The 24080-nt window shown below is 45.8% G+C and overlaps 1 protein-coding gene across 1 annotated transcript in view; it reads right to left on the bottom strand.

The window, feature by feature from the left end:
* Window positions 1-2680: 2680 nt before the first annotated feature.
* The window catches only part of spdl1 (spindle apparatus coiled-coil protein 1), a 95178-nt gene continuing 73778 nt past the window's right edge, over window positions 2681-24080 (bottom strand). Inside the window, 2 exon segments of the mRNA XM_084339501.1 lie at window positions 2681-3976; window positions 13057-13336. Coding sequence (XP_084195627.1) covers window positions 3760-3976; window positions 13057-13336 — 497 coding nt within the window. The 3' untranslated portion in view covers window positions 2681-3759.

The raw sequence follows: 24080 nt of genomic DNA on the forward strand, positions 1-24080 counted from the left end.
ATAAGGGTCCAATTATGTCCCAACAAGAAAGGTACATTTCTGGTGGGATACCGTCTCTTCCAGGAGCCTTACCACTTTGCATTTTGGATATGGCCTTCTTGAGTTCCTCTAGTGTGATCGGTGTTTCTAACTGTTTAGCGTCATCTTCTGAAAGTTTAGGGAGAATAATTTGATTAAGATATGTGTCCATTTTGTTTTGATCGAAGGTCGTTTCTGATTTATATAAGTCGGAGTAGAATTCTTTGAATGGCCTCTCTCTTATACATGCCTCCTCCTAATACAAGCCTGGTATCCACTACAGTTGAAACAAATACAAGCCGGGGTTACTATTAGAGGAATTACGGTATTCTATATATTTTTTAAAGTGACATAAAAACACCACTGTGCGTGCGTGCACGTGTGTGTGGGGGGCCCTCCACAAGAATCTGGCCTTGCCAACAACGCATACACATGTATGTTAGCTACATTTAAAAACAATGACAGTTGAGAAAGAGCAACAGAGCAGCAACATCATCACTAGAGAAGGATGTAGCTTCAGTCTGCTGGCTAGCTAACGTCATCACACACATCCCACTCGCCTGTTTTCATGAAGAAGAGTCAACACTCAATTGAGGAAACACAACCCGTATGTGTGTCACTAATGTAATATCCAATGAGTTTTCATTCAAACCATGTGCAGCCACGGGCGCCTGAGCAATGGAACAAGTGGAGCAGGTGCATCCCCACAATTGAACTTGGGGGAGCAAACATGTGCTTTTGCACCCCCACTTTTTGATCATATGAAAAATATGATATGTCCCTCCCAAATATATCACTGTAAACATAACTACGTAATTTCAATCAAATTAATAATACGCAATGACACTTAATAGCAAGTTTTTAAGTTTCCAAAGATTGTGACCCCCCCTGACCCCCACATTTTAATGGTTTGATCAACTGCCTCCCACGGCCCCTCCCTCCCCCAGCAGTCAGTGGTGCATGCTGCAGCCTGCAGGTAGGCTGAGTGTAAATATCACAGGCCACGAGTCTGTCATTTATGGCAGACTTTTCCAGTAAATTGTTCAAACAAAGGATTATGTTAGACATGTCTTTACTATTGAGTGGTAGAAATCCCACAATTACTCAACTGCACTCAATATTTAAATACCAATGCTAGTCTAAATAAATGTAGACAGACAATGAACGTATTAAAAAAATATATATAATAATGATAATGCAATAAAAGTCTGAAAATGAAGGGATTATGTCCATAAGTGTAATTTTTTTTAATTAAGGCCTGCCTCTTATACTGTGTGTGTAAAAATAAAAGAGCGAAAAATCAATATACAGTATATATACAGTGTATATATATATATATATATATATATATATTATTATAGTAATTGGCTATCATACTGCAATATAAACTGAGTTTTATAGTGAAAAGAGCAGCTTTATTGGTCAAGATTGAAGGCTCTATATTGCAGGAAATTGCACGTACAGGTGTTCATTAAATAAATAAAAAATCCAAACCACCCCTTGCCTGCCACTTAATAATCTTGCACCCCCACTTTCAACTATAACTAGGCGGCCATGTGTGCACTGCAGCTGTGATAGATAAGAGCCGTCATCAGCTGTCGAGCAACACGGACGTGTAAGTCGCTTTGGATAAAAGCGTTAGCTAAATGACTAAATGTAAATGTAAATGTGGAGGCAAGGCCCGCCCACACACCACGCGTCATGTTGACTGTTAACCCTTTCCCTGCCACGCGACAGCAGGTTAACCCTTTCACTGCGACAATACACAGAAGGTTAACCCTTTCACTGCCACGACAGCAGGTTAACCCTTTCACTGCGACAATACACAGGTTAACCCTTTCACTGCCACACGACAGAAGGATAACCCTTTCACTGCAGCCACACTACACAGAAGGTTAACCCTTTCACTGCAGCCACACAACAGCACGTTAACCCTTTCACTGCCACACGACAGCCGTTTAACTCTTTCACTGCCACACGACAGAAGGTTAACCCTTTACTATCACACAACCGACGGTCGTGTGGCAGTGAAAGGGTTAACCAATGACAACCAAGATAGTGTAGTTTGTTTTGAATTCTTCGCCCTGGGATTGGCTCACTGAGGAGGACATAAGAACGCAGCGCTCGTCTATTATGGTGGAGCAGTGGTTCTCAAACTATGGGTCGCAGGTCGGTGACAGTAAAGAAAAAAACGATTTATAATTATTATTTTTTTAATGTTCTGGCAACATATTTTGGCTAAATATGCCTCGTTTTATAAATGTGTATTGATAACATAGTGCTGTAATTACATTTTCTAATAAATATGCATGATCAAGTTCAACAACGTGTACTTTTATTTTGATATTCCTTAATTCCACGTTGAAATTACACGATGTCCCCAAAAGAAATTCTAAATAAAATGGGGTCAAGGTATGAAAAAGGTTCAACAACAAAGATCCGACATATTTCACTGCAGCTCAGACACTATAGATATAAACGTGCATTTAGTTTCTACAAAAACATATCAATGACGACAGTGACAGTGGGTCAGGAGGAGGTAGAGAGCAGTCGTCTGGTAATCCGGAGGTTCCCGGTTCGATTACCTCTCCTCCTCCCGGGCAGCGTGTCCAAGTGTCCTTGAGCAAGACACTTAACCCCTAACTGCTCCCGATGAGCAGGTTGGCACCTTGCAGGGTCGCCTCCACCGTCGGTGTGAATGAACGGGTCAAATGTGAGGAACAAATTGTAAAGCGCTTCGGATAAAAGCGCTATATAAATTCAGCCATTTATTTATTTTTATAAAGTAACGTTGATATTACAAGAGGAATATATTAGAATCATGAGAGAATGAATTTTTCTTTTTTTGTTATAAACATATTTATTAATAAAAGAACACATGTATAACATAAATCAAACACCCTATTAATACACTTAAACATGAATACACTTAACCTCTTAAGCCCGGAGCCTATTTTCTGAAAATCCGCCTAAGAATAAATACATAAGTAAATGGAATATTGCTCCACTTCTACAAGGTCCCTTTACATATTCTTGGTATCTAGGGACATCTATGGACCTCAGTGAATGTATTCCCAGTGTCAGAAATATTGTGTCTGTTACTAGGCTTGCTTAAATTGTGATGAACAAAGGAGAATATGAAGTATGATTTTTCTTTGCATATTTGACAGTGAATAACACCATGCTAATAATGACCAGACATTAAAAACTGCCACTGATCTCGTTCAGTACCTTCTTGAGATCATGTGTAAAACAAATCTAAGGAAATTAATAAAGGGAAGATGATTAAACAGAAGGTTCTGTAGATACAGTACTGAATTCTCCCATCCGGACCAATGCAATTTGAAATATTATTATAGAATATAGAATAGCAGGCTTATAAATTACCTTATTATAGCCAATTCGCACATTTATATATATATATTATCTTTCAAATGCCCGAGTTCAATTTGGATTTAGTATCACCAGGCGTGCATAAGAACAGATAATGAAATATACTGTACTTTTTTATTTTCACCACAGTGCAACCGTTTTGAAACTCATTTCAGATCTAATTGTTGCTGCATGCTAACAATAGGGAAGAGAAACGAACTGCGTTTCAATATTTGTCAATAACATTGTGGTATATTATCCAGAATAATAAGAGTTATTAAAATAATGCATACATAACTATGAACCTTGAACCCCATAGAACCTTTCAGGTTTTGAAAAATGCCAACAAAACTCCACTTGGCTCCGTCTCTACTGTTGGCTACACTGGTTCTCTACGGTGCCCTGAGAGCCCACATGAATGATCTCCACCGTCCTCTGCTTCTTCCTCCTCTCCTCCCCTCTCCTCCTCTCCTCCTCTCTCTCCTCCCCTCTCCTCCTCCTCCTCCTCTCCTCCCTGCGGTTCTCCTCCTCTCCTGCGTCTCTCTCCGTCTCCTCCGTTTTCACTTGACTGACGTCCAGAGGAGAGCTAAGGGGGAGAAGACGTAGCATGAGTTGGCCACACAGACGCACGTGTAGATGTGGTCAGGCCGAGGGCCAAAGAGGGACAGAGCATTTCAACATGTTGTTTCCGTGGTCTAGGAAAGGTCAATACATTTTGTACCGAATAGTTCAAAGCTTCATTCATAATGTTGACGTTCAAATTCTAAAATCAACATTCGAATATTTTTTATTATTTTGTTATTATAATTTTCTTTTATGAGTCTATTCATTCTGTTTAAACCAATGGCATTTTTCTTCACAGTTGCAGATAAAGATGAGGCTACACTAATATTATAGTATTATTATAGTATGACTAGTCATACAAATGTTAATAAAACATTTATCATAAATGATGTAGCCTGTCTGCATCCGCTCGGCGCTCCATCAAGACGTCACCATCACTTTCGTACCAACCGTGCCCTTATTGGATTATTTATGTTGACGAAACTGATGAGTTATATTCATTAAAGAAAGTTGATTCAATAAAAAAAGAAAAGACAAATTTAATCAGATGAATCACTTTATTCAAATTGAGGATTTTGTTTTGAGGATTATTATTATTATAATTCTTTATGATTACGTCATAAACACAGACAGACATTCGAAGCTTCATTCGAAAACTTCAATAGAAGCTTCGAATGTAAAAAAAAATACGGTCGGTACAGCCCTACACTTTCAGCTACTTTACCAAAGCCAGAAACCAGACTGATTTGAGAGAGATGTTCATGTCAGTGGTGGCAAGTAACGATAGGTTATGTAGATAACCTAGTTATATTAGTATAGGCTAAGCGTCCCGCTCTGAGCCTTACGAGATACTCATATCTCCTGTGATACCTAATGTATCTCCCACGAACAAAAACACATGCACCCCACCTGTATGGGGCCCCGCCCCTTATGGTGGCCACCGCCCATATAACCATGACCCTGGTCATGAAACACCCTTCCTCGCCAAAACCCGTCCCAGGAAAAGATCCCTCAAGAGGGAACTCAGGGCGCGCAGAGCGGGACACTTAGCCTATACTAATATAACTAGGTTATCTACATAACCTATCGTTATATATCGTATAGCATCGCGTCCCGCTCTGAGCCTTACGAGATAATGGGGAAGAGCGGGCGCGAGACCCGACAGATGTACCCCCTGAGGACCCGTAAGCCCACATCAAGGGGTGCGGGGAGCCCTGTCACCCCATCCTTCCTAACGAAGGGGGGGCGCAGTCAACTCCACCTGAATGCGAACAAGAGGGAGCCAGAACCCCTTGAACACACCGTACAGGCGGAACCACGTGTGACTCAACACACTGCGGCCCATACCCATACACTCCTGCTACCCGACCAAAGGACGGGAAGCAGGAAAGGCCACAGACCCCAGAACCGCCTGGGAGACAGAACCCCGGGTCATGTCCATGAGGAAAAACCTTACAAAGGAGCCCGGGGAGGACCATGAAGCTGCAGCACAGATGGCCTCCACCGAGGCCCCACCCAGGAGAGCGGCAGAGGCAGCCACCCCACGAGTGGAGTGCGCCCTGACGCCCCCAGGGGGATCCTGCCCAGCCAGCGTGTAGCAGAGGGTAACACCCTCGCACAACCAATGGGACAGGCGCTGCTCCGACAGTGCCTTACCAGCACAAGCCCCACCGTAACAGACAAAAAGCTGGTCGGTAACCCTGAAATCCTGAGTACGGCTGAGGTAAATCCCCAAGCACGGACTGGACATGACAGGTGAAGGCCCGCATCTAACTCACCAGTGTGAGGAGGAGGACGAAACGCCTGAACCACAATATCCCGGGAGCGGAAGGAACTCCGGATATTCTTAGGCACGAAAGCAGGATTAGGTCGCAGAGTGACACCGCAATCGGTCCGAAAAAACAGGCACTCTGGACGTACCGAGAGAGCACAGAGCTCACCTACGCGTTTAGCGGAAGTGACAGCCAGAAGGAACGCGGTCCTGAAGGACAGCTGTCCCAACGGCGCCCGCTCGAGCGGCTCAAACGGGGCCAAGGACAACCGACCGAGGACCAATTGAAGATCCCAAGTCGGAGCCAAGGAGCGTTGCACCGGCTTAACGCGTCGAGCGCCAAGCATGAAACGCTTCACAAGAGGGTGGCTGAACAAGACATCCCCTCAAACCCCTCATGATAGGAGGATATAGCTGCTGCATATACCCTCACCGTCGAAGCCGACAGTCTATCAAGGAGAGACTGGAGGTAACTAAGGACAGCAACCAGGGGGCAGGAGACTGAGTCCTGGCCCCCCGCCTTACACCACACTTGGAACATACGTCATCTGCCCGCGTAAGCGCGACAGTGGAGGGAGCATGCGCATTCCAGATGGTAACACCATCAGGATCAAGAACCTGCGCCCCTCAACGTACCCGTCCCAACAACTGACCTAACAGATGTATGGGGAAGAATCCCTGGCGGCACGGCATTGGTCCCAGACCTGCCTGGCCATGTCCAGACGCAATCCTCACCCGTCAGGATGAGGGCCGCCCCGCGACAGTACACCTGCACCCACATTCTCCCTGCCGGGGATGTGGGGAGCCCTTAGGCCGCGCAGATGGAGGACGCCCATAGCCAGCCGCCCGCCGCCTGGTGCAGACAGGGGGAGCGTACTCCTCCCTGTCTGTCGATACACGACACTGACGTCGTATCGTCCGTCCTGATCAACACCATTTGTGGACCAGAAGGACCGCTTTCAACACCAACACATTGAACGTAGCGCAGACCGGGCAGCATGGTTTGCCAGCTGCCCCCTACTGCGTTGGCCCGACGCATCACCAGCGAGGGAGGCGTCGGTGAAAACGCGACGTGAGACAGCGCCGTAACCGTCCTAGGACAACACGCTCTGAGATGGATGCCCATAGCCCTCCAACCGTTGACTGGGAAGAGGAATACTCTACATCCAGTCTACAGCAACCCCAGGCTGGTAGAGACCTGCCTGGTACGAGACCCGACGATCCACCTTGACCGCGAAGGACCAGAACGTCATCAGGGCAGAACACTCCGTAACCCCGGATGACGCAGAGGCCCCAGTGCGGCCTCCACGCACTTGGTGAAGATGCGGGGAGCCAGAGAAAACCGAACGGCAGCCTCTGGTACTCATACGCTAACCCTGCAAAGGAAGCGTAGGTAAGCCCTAGGATGGAAGATCGGGGATGCGCATACGCATCCTACAGGTCTATGGAGGAGAACCAGACCCCCACCTGACAGTGATCAACAGGTAGGAGACGATCCAAAAAATGCTGAACCTTCCCATGGGACAGGTCCAGCCTGGGTCTTACACCCCTCCCTCCCGACTTCCCGGGCAGAGAACACCGGGAGGAGAACGCCACGACGATGGCTTGCTTCGTCCACAGAGATTGGATCTCGTCGACCAGAGCTGTCCCTGCTGGAGACCCCGACAACAGGGTCTGTACCAAACCTGAAAACGGGTGGGGTTGTGTAAACACAAGTCCCCGCCTCACCATTCTCTCCATCTACCTCGACATATGGTACTGCCGTAGTCATATGTGACGACACTCCCAACGCACCCGCCGTCACGTGGCGCAGGTCCGCCAGGAACTGTAGATAGTTGGCCCGGTCCCCCCCGCTGTGCGAAGACAACCCTGGAATCGTGCGAGGAGCGTGTTCCGTGTCGGAACACCTGACCCTGACACCACCCACGAGGCAATCGCACCCAAGGGGGAACCCCGACAGAAAAGGGCCTGTCTGATACGGGGGGCTTCCGATCAAAAAAGCCCCCCCACTGAACACCCCTCCAGAACATGCTGAAGGAGTTGTTCTGCAGCCGGACATGCAAGGTGTAAGGCCCCCATGGGTTCCTACACACCGTAGCCCTGCAGTGATATCACTACCACCCCAAACCATGTGAGCTGCGACCACTTGCCAATATTCCAGGAGTGGGAGCACCAACATGATACCTGGCCTGGCGAAGGCGAGGCCGGGGAAGCCCGCACTGTGTGCCTCAAAAGGTTTCGAGCCCCCCTGCTGACAACACTTAAGTTGACAGACGTAACACCAGGCTCAACCAACACAGTTCAAGGTGTGGGAGCCGCTTGACAGCACAACATTCTCACGGACAGACCCAGGCTCAGCCATCAACTGGGTGTCAGCCCCTGTCTCCATGAGAAGCGAAGAATGGGGCCGCATACGCTTCAAGAAGGTTCGCGGCCCGCAGCCAAAGGAGAACACTCAGAGCCCCGCTCCTGGGGATACCAGAGAGAGGACTGAGCGGGGAGCGGGCTGCTCGCGGCAAAATGACGACGGAGTGGTTTACCAACACCGAAATCACCCAAAATGGCCGATCCCTCGGCCGCCAAGACTGTCGGCCTCGCGATACCCTGTCGATTCTCCAACCAGGGCACCACTGGCGGGGGAAACATGGCCGCCTGTCGAGGGCCCCGTCATCGCCGCTGACGAGGCCGTGCTCTCTCTTCTTCTGGCTGCGCGGTGTGAGGCGGTGTAGGGCCTAGGACAATACCGCCCGCGCTCCAGCAGAAGAACAAAATCCCCTGCGGAGAGGGGAACCCTGAGCGGTTATAGCTTGCGGCTGGGTCAAAGCTAATAACGTCAACAACCTCGCGCGATGTGTCGACGTCGGCTGGCCCCATGGCCCCTCCACCAGACACCATTTTTTTTTAATAGAAAAAACACCAATTCGAACACAGTTCTAATCGTTGCCAATTCCATACCGTGGCGGTACAAGCCTTAACAGCCCACCAGCCACTCGCCAGGCCGACCCACCCAAGGTGTCGGCCGGGCGGGGCATTGTTTCAATATATCAAAAACAAAGGACTGACGTTAACATGGAGCACCAGTGGTGATTGCAAACAGCACCCTCCACTGTGGTGTGCACCATGAAAAGGTTAAATGAATAAAAGAGCTAAACCACAAAACTGTAGAATGAGCAAACCCATACACACAAAGTTAAGGGGAGACGGACCAGACCCGTCTTCATTCAAAATATTCACAACAGAACACCAGCCCTAGTTTAGCCCATTTACCAAAAAAGGTAAACAAAGCCCCCCCCCGCACTACTCCCCCAGTATACCAATTGACCGTCAGTATGAATGGTTCGAGAGGAGAGAAAGCTGTAGCAAGACAGACCTTCTCATAGCAGAGTGACAAAATGAAACAATAGCCCCCTACACAGGGCCGCCCCAGGAGATGGGGGGCCTCGCGTCTAAAAACGCACAGGGCCTCACATTTCTCCCAAGCGGCCCTGCCCTTATACTACTGCAGCCTAACGCCAGGCAATGTGGAACCCAAGACAACAATTGCCTGTGCACAGACACGCAACATGTTTACCATGTCGGCTGGACCCATAGCCCCACTACCCGACGCCAACCCAGATGGGAACACCGTTCAACAAACCCCGCCGGAACACAAGGTAATACCTGGCTAGAACCTAGCCACGACCTACCCCGTTGTCAACCCATTTACCCGAAAAAGGTAAATAGAACTCAAAACCCCACAACAGCTACCGACCGACCTTCATTGATGAACCGGGCAAGAGGCGGGAGAGTGACAACATCTCACGGCGGAGACATTAAAACAGCATAGCAATTAGCAGTAGTGATAGCATGCGGCAGTAGCGATAGCATGTTAGCATAGCTTTAGATGTTTTAGCAGCACGCCCAAGACAGCTTGGAAACCGTTCCCTGCAGAGAACGTTCACCAAACCATCTTGCCCCTGGCGCCAACACACAACAAGGTTGTGTTAACAACACAAACCAGCATTACTAACACTAATACCCATGCCTGAAGACACAGGGCCTACCTGAGTACAAGCTGGCCCGACAGCCAGCCTTGTACAGCTGAACCTCGATGTGCAGTCATCAAACGAGGAACATCACAGGCCCGTCGTGTCGCCGAAAACATGCGTCGAAGATGCCAGGGGCCAGCAACCTCCGGTAAGCCTCCAACATTATTAATCTTCCTTAATCTTTTCATTCCGCTAGCTCGTATGGTGCACGCATCCAACACGCTGGGACGAAAATAGAGGAAGGGTGTTTCATGACCAGGGTCATGGTTATATGGGCGGTGGCCACCATAAGGGGCGGGGCCCCATACAGGTGGGGTGCATGTGTTTTTGTTCGTGGGAGATACATTAGGTATCACAGGAGATATGAGTATCTCGTAAGGCTCAGAGCGGGACGCGATGCTATACGATATATAACTAAGTATTCTTTACTCAAGTACTGTACTTAAGTACATTTTGTACGTTTATGTGCGTATTTTCATTTTAGGGAACTTTATACTTTTACTCCACTACATTTCAAGAGAAATATTGTACTTTTCTTTTTACTCCACTACATTTATCAGAACCCATCAGTTACTTGTTACTTTGAATAAAAGGATTTAGCATAGAAAACACAATATATCCAAATAAGAAATGTATGAAGATGATATACTTTCACATCTGAAGCCTGTCAACTTCAAGAAGACGTAATCAGAGCAGCAGAACTGGACCACATACCACTTTAACACAACCTTTAATCAGAGCAGCATAACTGGACCACATACCACTTTAACATTACGCATTACACTCTCCCAGGTCGCACGCATTTTACAGACGTTGCCCCTGTACCCAAGCTCTACCAGGCAGTGTATTCGCACATTGACAGCCTTCTGAAAGAAGACGTTTCTTCAATTAGCTTTACCAGTGATATTTGGAGCTCTGATGTCAGCCCCATGTCAGTGCTGAGTTTGACAGCTCAGTGGATTGACGCAGACTTCCAACTCCGTAAAGCGCTCCTGCATTCACAAGAGTTCTCCGGCTCCCATACTGCTGCAGCGCTGGCAACAGCGTTTGAGAATATGTTCCAGACGTGGCATATTCCGAAAGAAAATATTCATGTCATACTCCGAGATAATGCCCGAAACGTGGTCAAATGCATGAAAGACGCAGGATTACAAAGTTTGGGATGTATGGCCCACGCGCTTCAGCTGGCTGTCACGATGGAGTGTTGTCACAGCGCAGCATAAAAGACATCGCACTTTTACGCACTGTTTAGCCTATATTTTACGCGCTGTGTTTAGCCTATTAAATAGGCTAATTGTTTTTTCAGCCTGTTATTAGTTTTAACTTCTTTAATTCACACCTCCCCAGTTTGCAACAATGCAACAGCCAATGTTCCGAGACATATTTATATATTTGTATAATTGTTAAGCTATTTGAATCCACCATTTAGGGCTGGTGTATTCAAATAGCCTAACAAATAAAATGTAATATGTCTCGGAACATTGGCCCGCAGATGCACCACTGCAAACCAAAGAAATGTGAACTCAAGAAGCCAAAACGAAGTTTAGCCTGTTTTAGAATTGGCTATAGCCAAAGTTGCCTTTTACCACCGCATAGCCTATATTCTACGCACAGTGTTTAGCCTATTAAATAGGCTAATTGTTTTTTTCAGCCTGTTATTGAGCCTGTTAATAAATGTGTCAACACAAGCAACACAATCATCAAATTTGCTGACGACACAGTGGTGGTGGGCCTGATCTCTGCCAACGACGAGAGGGCCTACCTGGAAGAGGTCAAGGTCCTGGCGGGATGGTGCCAGGAAAACAGCCTCTCCCTGAATGTCAGCAAAACAAAAGGAGATGATTGTGGACTTCAGGAGGTCGGGGGTCAAGGACTACAGCCCCCTCAGCATCGACGGGGCACCGGTTGAGAGAGTCAACAGCTTTAAGTACCTCGGAGCCTACATATCCGAGGACTTGACATGGACCACACACATTGACAGTGTTGTGAAGAAGGCACGACAACGCCTCTACTTCCTCAGGCGCCTAAGGAAGTTCCAAGTCAGTCAGAAGATCCTTAAGAACTTCTACTCATGTACAATAGAGAGCATCCTGACTGGCAACATCACCTCCTGGTTTGGGAATAGCACTGCACAAGACCGAAGCAGACTACAAAGAGTGACACGTTCAGCCGAACGCACAATTGGAGGGGGGCTCCCCACCCTCCAGAACATTTACAACAAGCGGTGCAGGGGCAAGGCTAAGAGAATCATTAAAGACTCCAGTCACCCGAACAACTGCCTCTTTGAACTGCTGCGGTCAGGCAAGCGATACCGGAGTCTCAAGGCGAGCACAGAAAGACTCAGAAGAAGCTTCTATCCCCAGGCCATCAGGCTGCTCAACGAACAATGAACACTACACAACAACAACCATCAAACGCACATAGCACACACATCCACACACTCACTTTAAACAAACACACTGTAGCACCCACTCCCCACACTTTATAGCACACACTCACTTTAAACAAACACACTGTAGCACCCACTCCCCACACTTTATATTTATTGATGAAGGATTGCACTACAACTCGTACACCTTACTGTAAATTGTACCTAAATTGTACCTCATCCCATTTCTGTTTTGCACTATATAGTATTGTACATTAGTACACTGCATAGTATTGTATATTATATGGTAACTCAGTTACGTCTATTCTGCATCGAACATTGTACATATGTCTATACTGAACACTGACCTCATTTTCTACTTCTAATTTACATGCTATACCATGTTATTTGGCCAAAGCAGCCTGCGATTCTTGACCAATAAAAAGTGTTTAGGGGCGGGACTCGGCCGCGTAATCGCCCAACTAGAGACACAGCGAGCGAATATCTGAGGGGTGAACGACATCGCTGCTCAGTTCGCTGTCGCTCGCGGCAGGTCAGGATAGTCTGATTGAAACGAATACATTTTAATCATTTTCGCAATCACGCTCGCTCGCGTCGCTCCCTGTCAGGAAGGGGTGTTAAGGTCAGGGGAAGTAGTTGTGGAATGTAGTCAATAGTGCTCAGTGTGTGTGTGTGTGTATGTGTGTGTGTGCAAAAAAAAATCTAACCCTAACTAACCTTACTGTCATGCACTTGTCCTAATAAACTAACCTACACTGTAGCACTCAACACTTTGATGAACATTGTTGCTCAGCTGATAGAGTTGTGCCCTTCCTGATGACTTGTCATACAGAACTTGCAAGTCGCTTTGGATAAAAGCGTCAGCTAAATGACTAAATGTAAATGTGTGTGTGCGTGTGTGTGTGTGTACTGACCTGGGAGTGTTGGGGATTGTGACTGGCGGTTCTTCAGAGATCCGAACAGTCTTGGCTGGCTGAAGGGCGGGCTTAGGTTGGGGGGGCTGGATAGAGCTGGCTTCTGGTTGGTCCACAGCATCAGGGTGGGCGTCGGCCTCAGGTTCAGCAGTTGGCAGACTGGTCAGCTCGAAGGCAACAGGTTTCTCATTGGTAACCGTAGCAACGTCAGATGGGGGCATGCCGTCAACAGGAAACGTTTCTCGCTTTCTCTTCTGGATGCGGTTATCATTATTCACAGCTGAATAAAAAAAAATATATATATCTTTACGTTTTTATTCTTTCATTAGTATTAGTGATAGTAGTGATATTAATACTGGCAGTGGTATTAGTAGTGGTATTAGAAATAGTAGTGATATTATTACTAGTAGTGGTATTAGTAATAGTAATGCTAATAATAGTGGTATTAGTATTAGTAGTGATATTAGTAATAGTAATGATAATAGTTGTAATGGCTTCTTGTAGGTCAACCAGGTAGTGTCTTTAACACGCACATTCCAAAAAATCCAAAACGAGATCCAAGGTATTATGAATTAAATTATAGATTTATTTTAAGCATCTAAATAAAACACCAAAAGAAAGATACTCATAAATAATAGTATTCTAACACTGATGTGGTTTAAAGAAAAATGTATGACCTGGCACCTTCACCAAACATTTTTACCATGCCTAGGCCTTCTCTTCCTGCTCATTAAACCACCTGAGATTCCAAGAGTCCCCGCCCCCCACTCTCAACATGCACTACCGGCCTTTGGACGCTAGGTGGGGTAGTTGACTACAGAGGTGCAGAAACAAAATGTAAACAAATGATAGATACACTAAGAACACAATAGAATGGCTCCAACAATAGTAATGATAATAATAATAGTAGTGGTATTAATAATAGTAATGATCATACTAATAGTAGTGGTAATAGTAATAGTAATGATAATAGTAATAGTAATGATAATACTAATAGTAGTGGTAATAGTAATGCTAATAATAATAGTAGCGGTATTAGTATTAGTAGTGATGCCAACTTTCTGAGAAAATTTGCTTATTTGCCGTCTTCCCCAGAGTCTGATAAGAGGATAGGTAGGTGGCCTTCTCCTGTCTGTGTACAGAGAGACTCACAACACGCTACCTTCTCCTGTCTGTGTACAGAGAGACTCACAACACGCTACCTTCTCATGTCTGTGTACAGAGAGACTCACAACACGCTACCTTCTCATGTCTGTGCTGTACAGAGAGACTCACAACACGCTACCTTCTCATGTCTGTACAGAGAGACTCACAACACGCTACCTTCTCATGTCTGTACAGAGAGACTCACAACACGCTACCTTCTCCTGTCTGTACAGAGAGACTCACAACACGCTACCTTCTCATGTCTGTACAGAGAGACTCACAACACGCTACCTTCTCCTGTCTGTGCTGTACAGAGAGACTCACAACACGCTACCTTCTCATGTCTGTACTGTACAGATACTCACAACACGCTACCTTCTCATGTCTGTACAGATACTCACAACACGCTACCTTCTCATGTCTGTGCTGTACAGAGAGACTCACAACACGCTACCTTCTCATGTCTGTACACAGAGACTCACAACACGCTACCTTCTCATGTCTGTGCTGTACAGAGAGACTCACAACACGCTACCTTCTCATGTCTGTACTGTACAGATACTCACAACACGCTACCTTCTCATGTCTGTACAGATACTCACAACACGCTACCTTCTCATGTCTGTACAGAGAGACTCACAACACGCTACCTTCTCATGTCTGTACAGAGAGACTCACAACACGCTACCTTCTCATGTCTGTACAGAGAGACTCACAACACGCTACCTTCTCATGTCTGTACAGAGAGACTCACAACACGCTACCTTCTCATGTCTGTACAGTACAGAGAGACTCACAACACGCTACCTTCTCATGTCTGTACAGAGAGACTCACAACACGCTACCTTCTCATGTCTGTACAGAGAGACTCACAACACGCTACCTTCTCATGTCTGTGCAGAGAGACTCACAACACGCTACCTTCTCATGTCTGTGCAGAGAGACTCACAACACGCTACCTTCTCATGTCTGTGTACAGAGAGACTCACAACACGCTACCTTCTCATGTCTGTGCTGTACAGAGAGACTCACAACACGCTACCTTCTCATGTCTGTACAGAGAGACTCACAACACGCTACCTTCTCATGTCTGTACTGTACAGAGAGACTCACAACACGCTACCTTCTCATGTCTGTACAGAGAGACTCACAACACGCTACCTTCTCATGTCTGTACAGAGAGACTCACAACACGCTACCTTCTCATGTCTGTGTACAGAGAGACTCACAACACGCTACCTTCTCATGTCTGTACTGTACAGAGACTCACAACACGCTACCTTCTCATGTCTGTACTGTACAGAGAGACTCACAACACACTACCTTCTCATGTCTGTACAGAGAGACTCACAACACGCTACCTTCTCATGTCTGTGCTGTACAGAGAGACTCACAACACGCTACCTTCTCATGTCTGTACTGTACAGAGACTCACAACACGCTACCTTCTCATGTCTGTACAGAGAGAGACTCACAACACGCTACCTTCTCATGTCTGTACTGTACAGAGACTCACAACACGCTAGCTAACTTAGCACAATGACTGGAAGTGGGTATGGACCAGCCTAGCTCAATCCAAAGCAACAAAATACACTTTCCAACATCTCAAAAATGAAATAACTGCATGACATTAGTCCCCCCCCCCAAAACACCTGGACAATAACCTCAGCTTCAGTCAGCATACCATGGACATTTACAAACTGTACACACATGTACTGTAGCATTATTGAGCCGGTTCTTCTATATGGTGCCATCTGTGTTTACCATATGCTTTCAGTCACCAATAATTACCTTTTGAAGATAACGAACTTATCAAACTCATTGGTATTCCCACCCCAACTTATCCGATTGTGTCATCTCATCCCTGATCTGCAAAGCATCACAATCACACATGACCCAGACCACCCAGCTAGGGCTGGGCGATATAACGATAACGATCGCGATTTAATTTCTTTTTTCTTCTGACCTACAACAGGGCAGTTTTAAAACCAGAGACAGTGGACAGACTTGTCTTTCTTGCCTGCAACTTAAAGTAATGGCTTTGCTTGTCCAAATGACAATACTGACCAAATAGAGATTTATTTTTCTCTTTTATTTTGTTTGCTTTCTAATTTAAAATACAGTTTGAAACCGTCTGTACACAGTAGGCTATGTGTGCTAGCAGAGCTAGACTCCAGTCACGAGTCACGGTCCACATGTGCGGTGGTTTGTCAACCAAAAAAGCGCCAAAAGATAGAAAATAAACTAGCAGAGCCAGAACTGTTCAACTCCCCTGGAGCCACAGCCAGCAGAGAAGCCGGTTTACTTTCGCTTTCAAACCAGCTGCAGCCTGAGAACTGGTGTGAGGGGCTGTAACACTAAAGATGGCGGCAACGACAAAGAATTTCTGCAAAATAAACATACATCTGTTTATATATAAAAAAAAATAATTCTATTCGATAATTTCTTTTATTGTTATCAATATCGTTATCGCAATATCATTTTTGGCCATATCGCCCAGCCCTACACCCAGCACTTTACCCCCCTTCCTTCTGGCCGTAGGTATAGACTAACCCATGTGTAGAAAGACCTTCCTTCTGGCTGTAGGTATAGACTACCCCATGTGTAGAAAGACCTTCCTTCTGGCTGTAGATATAGACTACCCCATGTGTAGAAAGACCTTCCTTCTGGCTGTAGATATAGACTACCCCATGTGTAGAAAGACCTTCCTTCTGGCTGTAGATATAGACTACCCCATGTGTAGAAAGACCTTCCTTCTGGCTGTAGATATAGACTAACCCATGTGTAGAAAGACCTTCCTTCTGGCCGTAGGTATAGACTAACCCATGTGTAGAAAGACCTTCCTTCTGGCTGTAGGTATAGACTACCCCATGTGTAGAAAGACCTTCCTTCTGGCTGTAGATATAGACTACCCCATGTGTAGAAAGACCTTCCTTCTGGCTGTAGGTATATAGACTGACTAACCCATGTGCATAAAGACCTTCCTTCTGGCTGTAGGTATATAGACTAACCCATGTGCAGAAAGACCTTCCTTCTGGCTGTAGGTATAGACTACCCATGTGTAGAAAGACCTTCCTTCTGGCTGTAGGTATAGACTAACCCATGTGCAGAAAGACCTTCCTTCTGGCTGTAGGTATATAGACTAACCCATGTGCAGAAAGACCTTCCTTCTGGCTGTAGGTATATAGACTAACCCATGTGCAGAAAGACCTTCCTTCTGGCTGTAGGTATATAGACTAACCCATGTGTAGAAAGACCTTCCTTCTGGCTGTAGGTATATAGACTGACTAACCCATGTGCAGAAAGACCTTCCTTCTGGCTGTAGGTATATAGACTAACCCATGTGCAGAAAGACCTTCCTTCTGGCTGTAGGTATAGACTACCCATGTGTAGAAAGACCTTCCTTCTGGCTGTAGGTATAGACTAACCCATGTGCAGAAAGACCTTCCTTCTGGCTGTAGGTATATAGACTAACCCATGTGCAGAAAGACCTTCCTTCTGGCTGTAGGTATAGACTAACCCATGTGCAGAAAAACCTTCCTTCTGGCTGTAGGTATATAGACTAACCCATGTGCAGAAAGACCTTCCTTCTGGCTGTAGGTATATAGACTAACCCATGTGCAGAAAGACCTTCCTTCTGGCTGTAGGTATATAGACTAACCCATGTGCAGAAAGACCTTCCTTCTGGCTGTAGGTATATAGACTAACCCATGTGTAGAAAGACCTTCCTTCTGGCTGTAGGTATATAGACTAACCCATGTGCAGAAATACCTTCCTTCTGGCTGTAGGTATATAGACTAACCCATGTGCAGAAAGACCTTCCTTCTGGCTGTAGGTATATAGACTAACCCATGTGCAGAAAGACCTTCCTGCTGGCTGTAGGTATATAGACTAACCCATGTGCAGAAAGACCTTCCTTCTGGCTGTAGGTATATAGACTAACCCATGTGCAGAAAGACCTTCCTTCTGGCTGTAGGTATAGACTAACCCATGTGTAGAAAGACCTTCCTTCTGGCTGTAGGTATATAGACTAACCCATGTGCAGAAAGACCTTCCTTCTGGCTGTAGGTATATAGACTAACCCATGTGCAGAAAGACCTTCCTTCTGGCTGTAGGTATATAGACTAACCCATGTGCAGAAAGACCTTCCTTCTGGCTGTAGGTATATAGACTAACCCATGTGCAGAAAGACCTTCCTTCTGGCTGTAGGTATATAGACTACCCCATGTGCAGAAAGACCTTCCTTCTGGCTGTAGGTATATAGACTAACCCATGTGCAGAAAGACCTTCCTTCTGGCTGTAGGTATAGACTAACCCATGTGTAGAAAGACCTTCCTTCTGGCTGTAGGTATATAGACTGACCCATGTGTAGAAAGACCTTCCTTCTGGCTGTAGGTATATAGACTAACCCATGTGCAGAAAGACCTTCCTTCTGGCTGTAGGTATAGACTAACCCATGTGCAGAAAGACCTTCCTTCTGGCTGTAGGTATATAGACTAACCCATGTGCAGAAAGACCTTCCTTCTGGCTGTAGGTATATAGACTAACCCATGTGCAGAAAGACCTTCCTTCTGGCTGTAGGTATAGACTAACCCATGTGTAGAAAGACCTTCCTTCTGGCTGTAGGTATAGACTAACCCATGTGCAGAAAGACCTTCCTTCTGGCTGTAGATATAGACTAACCCATGTGCAGAAAGACCTTCCTTCTGGCTGTAGGTATAGACTAACCCATGTGCAGAAAGACCTTACCTCTGGCTGTAGGTATAGACTAACCCATGTGCAGAAAGACCTTCCTTCTGGCTGTAGGTATAGACTAACCCATGTGCAGAAAGACCTTCCTTCTGGCTGTAGGTATAGACTAACCCATGTGTAGAAAGACCTTCCTTCTGGCTGTAGGTATATAGACTAACCCATGTGCAGAAAGACCTTCCTTCTGGCTGTAGGTATAGACTAACCCATGTGTAGAAAGACCTTCCTTCTGGCTGTAGGTATATAGACTAACCCATGTGTAGAAAGACCTTCCTTCTGGCTGTAGGTATATAGACTGACTAACCCATGTGCAGAAAGACCTTCCTTCTGGCTGTAGGTATATAGACTAACCCATGTGCAGAAAGACCTTCCTTCTGGCTGTAGGTATAGACTACCCATGTGTAGAAAGACCTTCCTTCTGGCTGTAGGTATAGACTAACCCATGTGCAGAAAGACCTTCCTTCTGGCTGTAGGTATATAGACTAACCCATGTGCAGAAAGACCTTCCTTCTGGCTGTAGGTATAGACTAACCCATGTGCAGAAAAACCTTCCTTCTGGCTGTAGGTATATAGACTAACCCATGTGCAGAAAGACCTTCCTTCTGGCTGTAGGTATATAGACTAACCCATGTGCAGAAAGACCTTCCTTCTGGCTGTAGGTATATAGACTAACCCATGTGCAGAAAGACCTTCCTTCTGGCTGTAGGTATATAGACTAACCCATGTGTAGAAAGACCTTCCTTCTGGCTGTAGGTATATAGACTAACCCATGTGCAGAAATACCTTCCTTCTGGCTGTAGGTATATAGACTAACCCATGTGCAGAAAGACCTTCCTTCTGGCTGTAGGTATATAGACTAACCCATGTGCAGAAAGACCTTCCTTCTGGCTGTAGGTATATAGACTAACCCATGTGCAGAAAGACCTTCCTTCTGGCTGTAGGTATATAGACTAACCCATGTGCAGAAAGACCTTCCTTCTGGCTGTAGGTATAGACTAACCCATGTGTAGAAAGACCTTCCTTCTGGCTGTAGGTATATAGACTAACCCATGTGCAGAAAGACCTTCCTTCTGGCTGTAGGTATATAGACTAACCCATGTGCAGAAAGACCTTCCTTCTGGCTGTAGGTATATAGACTAACCCATGTGCAGAAAGACCTTTCTTCTGGCTGTAGGTATATAGACTAACCCATGTGCAGAAAGACCTTCCTTCTGGCTGTAGGTATATAGACTACCCCATGTGCAGAAAGACCTTCCTTCTGGCTGTAGGTATATAGACTAACCCATGTGCAGAAAGACCTTCCTTCTGGCTGTAGGTATAGACTAACCCATGTGTAGAAAGACCTTCCTTCTGGCTGTAGGTATATAGACTGACCCATGTGTAGAAAGACCTTCCTTCTGGCTGTAGGTATATAGACTAACCCATGTGCAGAAAGACCTTCCTTCTGGCTGTAGGTATAGACTAACCCATGTGCAGAAAGACCTTCCTTCTGGCTGTAGGTATATAGACTAACCCATGTGCAGAAAGACCTTCCTTCTGGCTGTAGGTATATAGACTAACCCATGTGCAGAAAGACCTTCCTTCTGGCTGTAGGTATAGACTAACCCATGTGTAGAAAGACCTTCCTTCTGGCTGTAGGTATAGACTAACCCATGTGCAGAAAGACCTTCCTTCTGGCTGTAGATATAGACTAACCCATGTGCAGAAAGACCTTCCTTCTGGCTGTAGGTATAGACTAACCCATGTGCAGAAAGACCTTACCTCTGGCTGTAGGTATAGACTAACCCATGTGCAGAAAGACCTTCCTTCTGGCTGTAGGTATAGACTAACCCATGTGCAGAAAGACCTTCCTTCTGGCTGTAGGTATAGACTAACCCATGTGTAGAAAGACCTTCCTTCTGGCTGTAGGTATATAGACTAACCCATGTGCAGAAAGACCTTCCTTCTGGCTGTAGGTATAGACTAACCCATGTGTAGAAAGACCTTCCTTCTGGCTGTAGGTATATAGACTAACCCATGTGCAGAAAGACCTTCCTTCTGGCTGTAGGTATAGACTAACCCATGTGCAGAAAGACCTTCCTTCTGGCTGTAGGTATAGACTAACCCATGTGCATAAAGACCTTCCTTCTGGCTGTAGGTATATAGACTAACCCATGTGCAGAAAGACCTTCCTTCTGGCTGTAGGTATATAGACTAACCCATGTGCAGAAAGACCTTCCCTCTGGCTGTAGGTATAGACTAACCCATGTGCAGAAAGACCTTCCTTCTGGCTGTAGGTATATAGACTAACCCATGTGCAGAAAGACCTTCCTTCTGGCTGTAGGTATATAGACTAACCCATGTGTAGAAAGACCTTCCTTCTGGCTGTAGATATAGACTAACCCATGTGCAGAAAGACCTTCCTTCTGGCTGTAGGTATATAGACTGACCCATGTGTAGAAAGACCTTCCTTCTGGCTGTAGGTATATAGACTAACCCATGTGTAGAAAGACCTTCCCTCTGGCTGTAGGTATAGACTAACCCATGTGTAGAAAGACCTTCCTTCTGGCTGTAGGTATAGACTAACCCATGTGTAGAAAGACCTTCCTTCTGGCTGTAGGTATAGACTAACCCATGTGCAGAAAGACCTTCCTTCTGGCTGTAGGTATAGACTAACCCATGTGCAGAAAGACCTTCCTTCTGGCTGTAGGTATATAGACTAACCCATGTGTAGAAAGACCTTCCTTCTGGCTGTAGGTATAGACTAACCCATGTGTAGAAAGACCTTCCTTCTGGCTGTAGGTATATAGACTAACCCATGTGCAGAAAGACCTTCCTTCTGGCTGTAGGTATAGACTAACCCATGTGTAGAAAGACCTTCCTTCTGGCTGTAGGTATAGACTAACCCATGTGCAGAAAGACCTTCCTTCTGGCTGTAGGTATAGACTAACCCATGTGCATAAAGACCTTCCTTCTGGCTGTAGGTATATAGACTAACCCATGTGCAGAAAGACCTTCCTTCTGGCTGTAGGTATATAGACTAACCCATGTGCAGAAAGACCTTCCCTCTGGCTGTAGGTATAGACTAACCCATGTGCAGAAAGACCTTCCTTCTGGCTGTAGGTATATAGACTAACCCATGTGCAGAAAGACCTTCCTTCTGGCTGTAGGTATATAGACTAACCCATGTGTAGAAAGACCTTCCTTCTGGCTGTAGATATAGACTAACCCATGTGCAGAAAGACCTTCCTTCTGGCTGTAGGTATATAGACTGACCCATGTGTAGAAAGACCTTCCTTCTGGCTGTAGGTATATAGACTAACCCATGTGTAGAAAGACCTTCCCTCTGGCTGTAGGTATAGACTAACCCATGTGTAGAAAGACCTTCCTTCTGGCTGTAGGTATAGACTAACCCATGTGTAGAAAGACCTTCCTTCTGGCTGTAGGTATAGACTAACCCATGTGCAGAAAGACCTTCCTTCTGGCTGTAGGTATAGACTAACCCATGTGCAGAAAGACCTTCCTTCTGGCTGTAGGTATATAGACTAACCCATGTGTAGAAAGACCTTCCTTCTGGCTGTAGGTATAGACTAACCCATGTGTAGAAAGACCTTCCTTCTGGCTGTAGGTATATAGACTAACCCATGTGCAGAAAGACCTTCCTTCTGGCTGTAGGTATAGACTAACCCATGTGTAGAAAGACCTTCCTTCTGGCTGTAGGTATAGACTAACCCATGTGCAGAAAGACCTTCCTTCTGGCTGTAGGTATAGACTAACCCATGTGCAGAAAGACCTTCCTTCTGGCTGTAGGTATATAGACTAACCCATGTGCAGAAAGACCTTCCTTCTGGCTGTAGGTATATAGACTAACCCATGTGCAGAAAGACCCTCTGGCTGTAGGTATATAGACTAACCCATGTGCAGAAATACCTTCCTTCTGGCTGTAGATATAGACTAACCCATGTGCAGAAAGACCTTCCTTCTGGCTGTAGGTATAGACTAACCCATGTGCAGAAAGACCTTACCTCTGGCTGTAGGTATAGACTAACCCATGTGCAGAAAGACCTTCCTTCTGGCTGTAGGTATAGACTAACCCATGTGCAGAAAGACCTTCCTTCTGGCTGTAGGTATAGACTAACCCATGTGTAGAAAGACCTTCCTTCTGGCTGTAGGTATATAGACTAACCCATGTGCAGAAAGACCTTCCTTCTGGCTGTAGGTATATAGACTAACCCATGTGTAGAAAGACCTTCCTTCTGGCTGTAGGTATATAGACTAACCCATGTGCAGAAAGACCTTCCTTCTGGCTGTAGGTATAGACTAACCCATGTGTAGAAAGACCTTCCTTCTGGCTGTAGGTATATAGACTAACCCATGTGCAGAAAGACCTTCCTTCTGGCTGTAGGTATAGACTAACCCATGTGCAGAAAGACCTTCCTTCTGGCTGTAGGTATAGACTAACCCATGTGCATAAAGACCTTCCTTCTGGCTGTAGGTATATAGACTAACCCATGTGCAGAAAGACCTTCCTTCTGGCTGTAGGTATATAGACTAACCCATGTGCAGAAAGACCTTCCTTCTGGCTGTAGGTATATAGACTAACCCATGTGCAGAAAGACCTTCCTTCTGGCTGTAGGTATATAGACTAACCCATGTGTAGAAAGACCTTCCTTCTGGCTGTAGGTATATAGACTAACCCATGTGCAGAAAGACCTTCCTTCTGGCTGTAGGTATATAGACTAACCCATGTGCAGAAAGACCTTCCTTCTGGCTGTAGGTATATAGACTAACCCATGTGCAGAAAGACCTTCCTTCTGGCTGTAGGTATATAGACTAACCCATGTGCAGAAAGACCTTCCTTCTGGCTGTAGGTATATAGACTAACCCATGTGCAGAAAGACCTTCCTTCTGGCTGTAGGTATAGACTAACCCATGTGTAGAAAGACCTTCCTTCTGGCTGTAGGTATATAGACTAACCCATGTGCAGAAAGACCTTCCTTCTGGCTGTAGGTATATAGACTAACCCATGTGCAGAAAGACCTTCCTTCTGGCTGTAGATATATAGACTAACCCATGTGCAGAAAGACCTTCCTTCTGGCTGTAGGTATATAGACTAACCCATGTGCAGAAAGACCTTCCTTCTGGCTGTA

This window comes from Notolepis coatsorum (genome assembly GCF_963971535.1).
Source record: "Notolepis coatsorum genome assembly, contig: SCAFFOLD_115, whole genome shotgun sequence".
NCBI lineage: Eukaryota > Metazoa > Chordata > Actinopteri > Aulopiformes > Paralepididae > Notolepis > Notolepis coatsorum.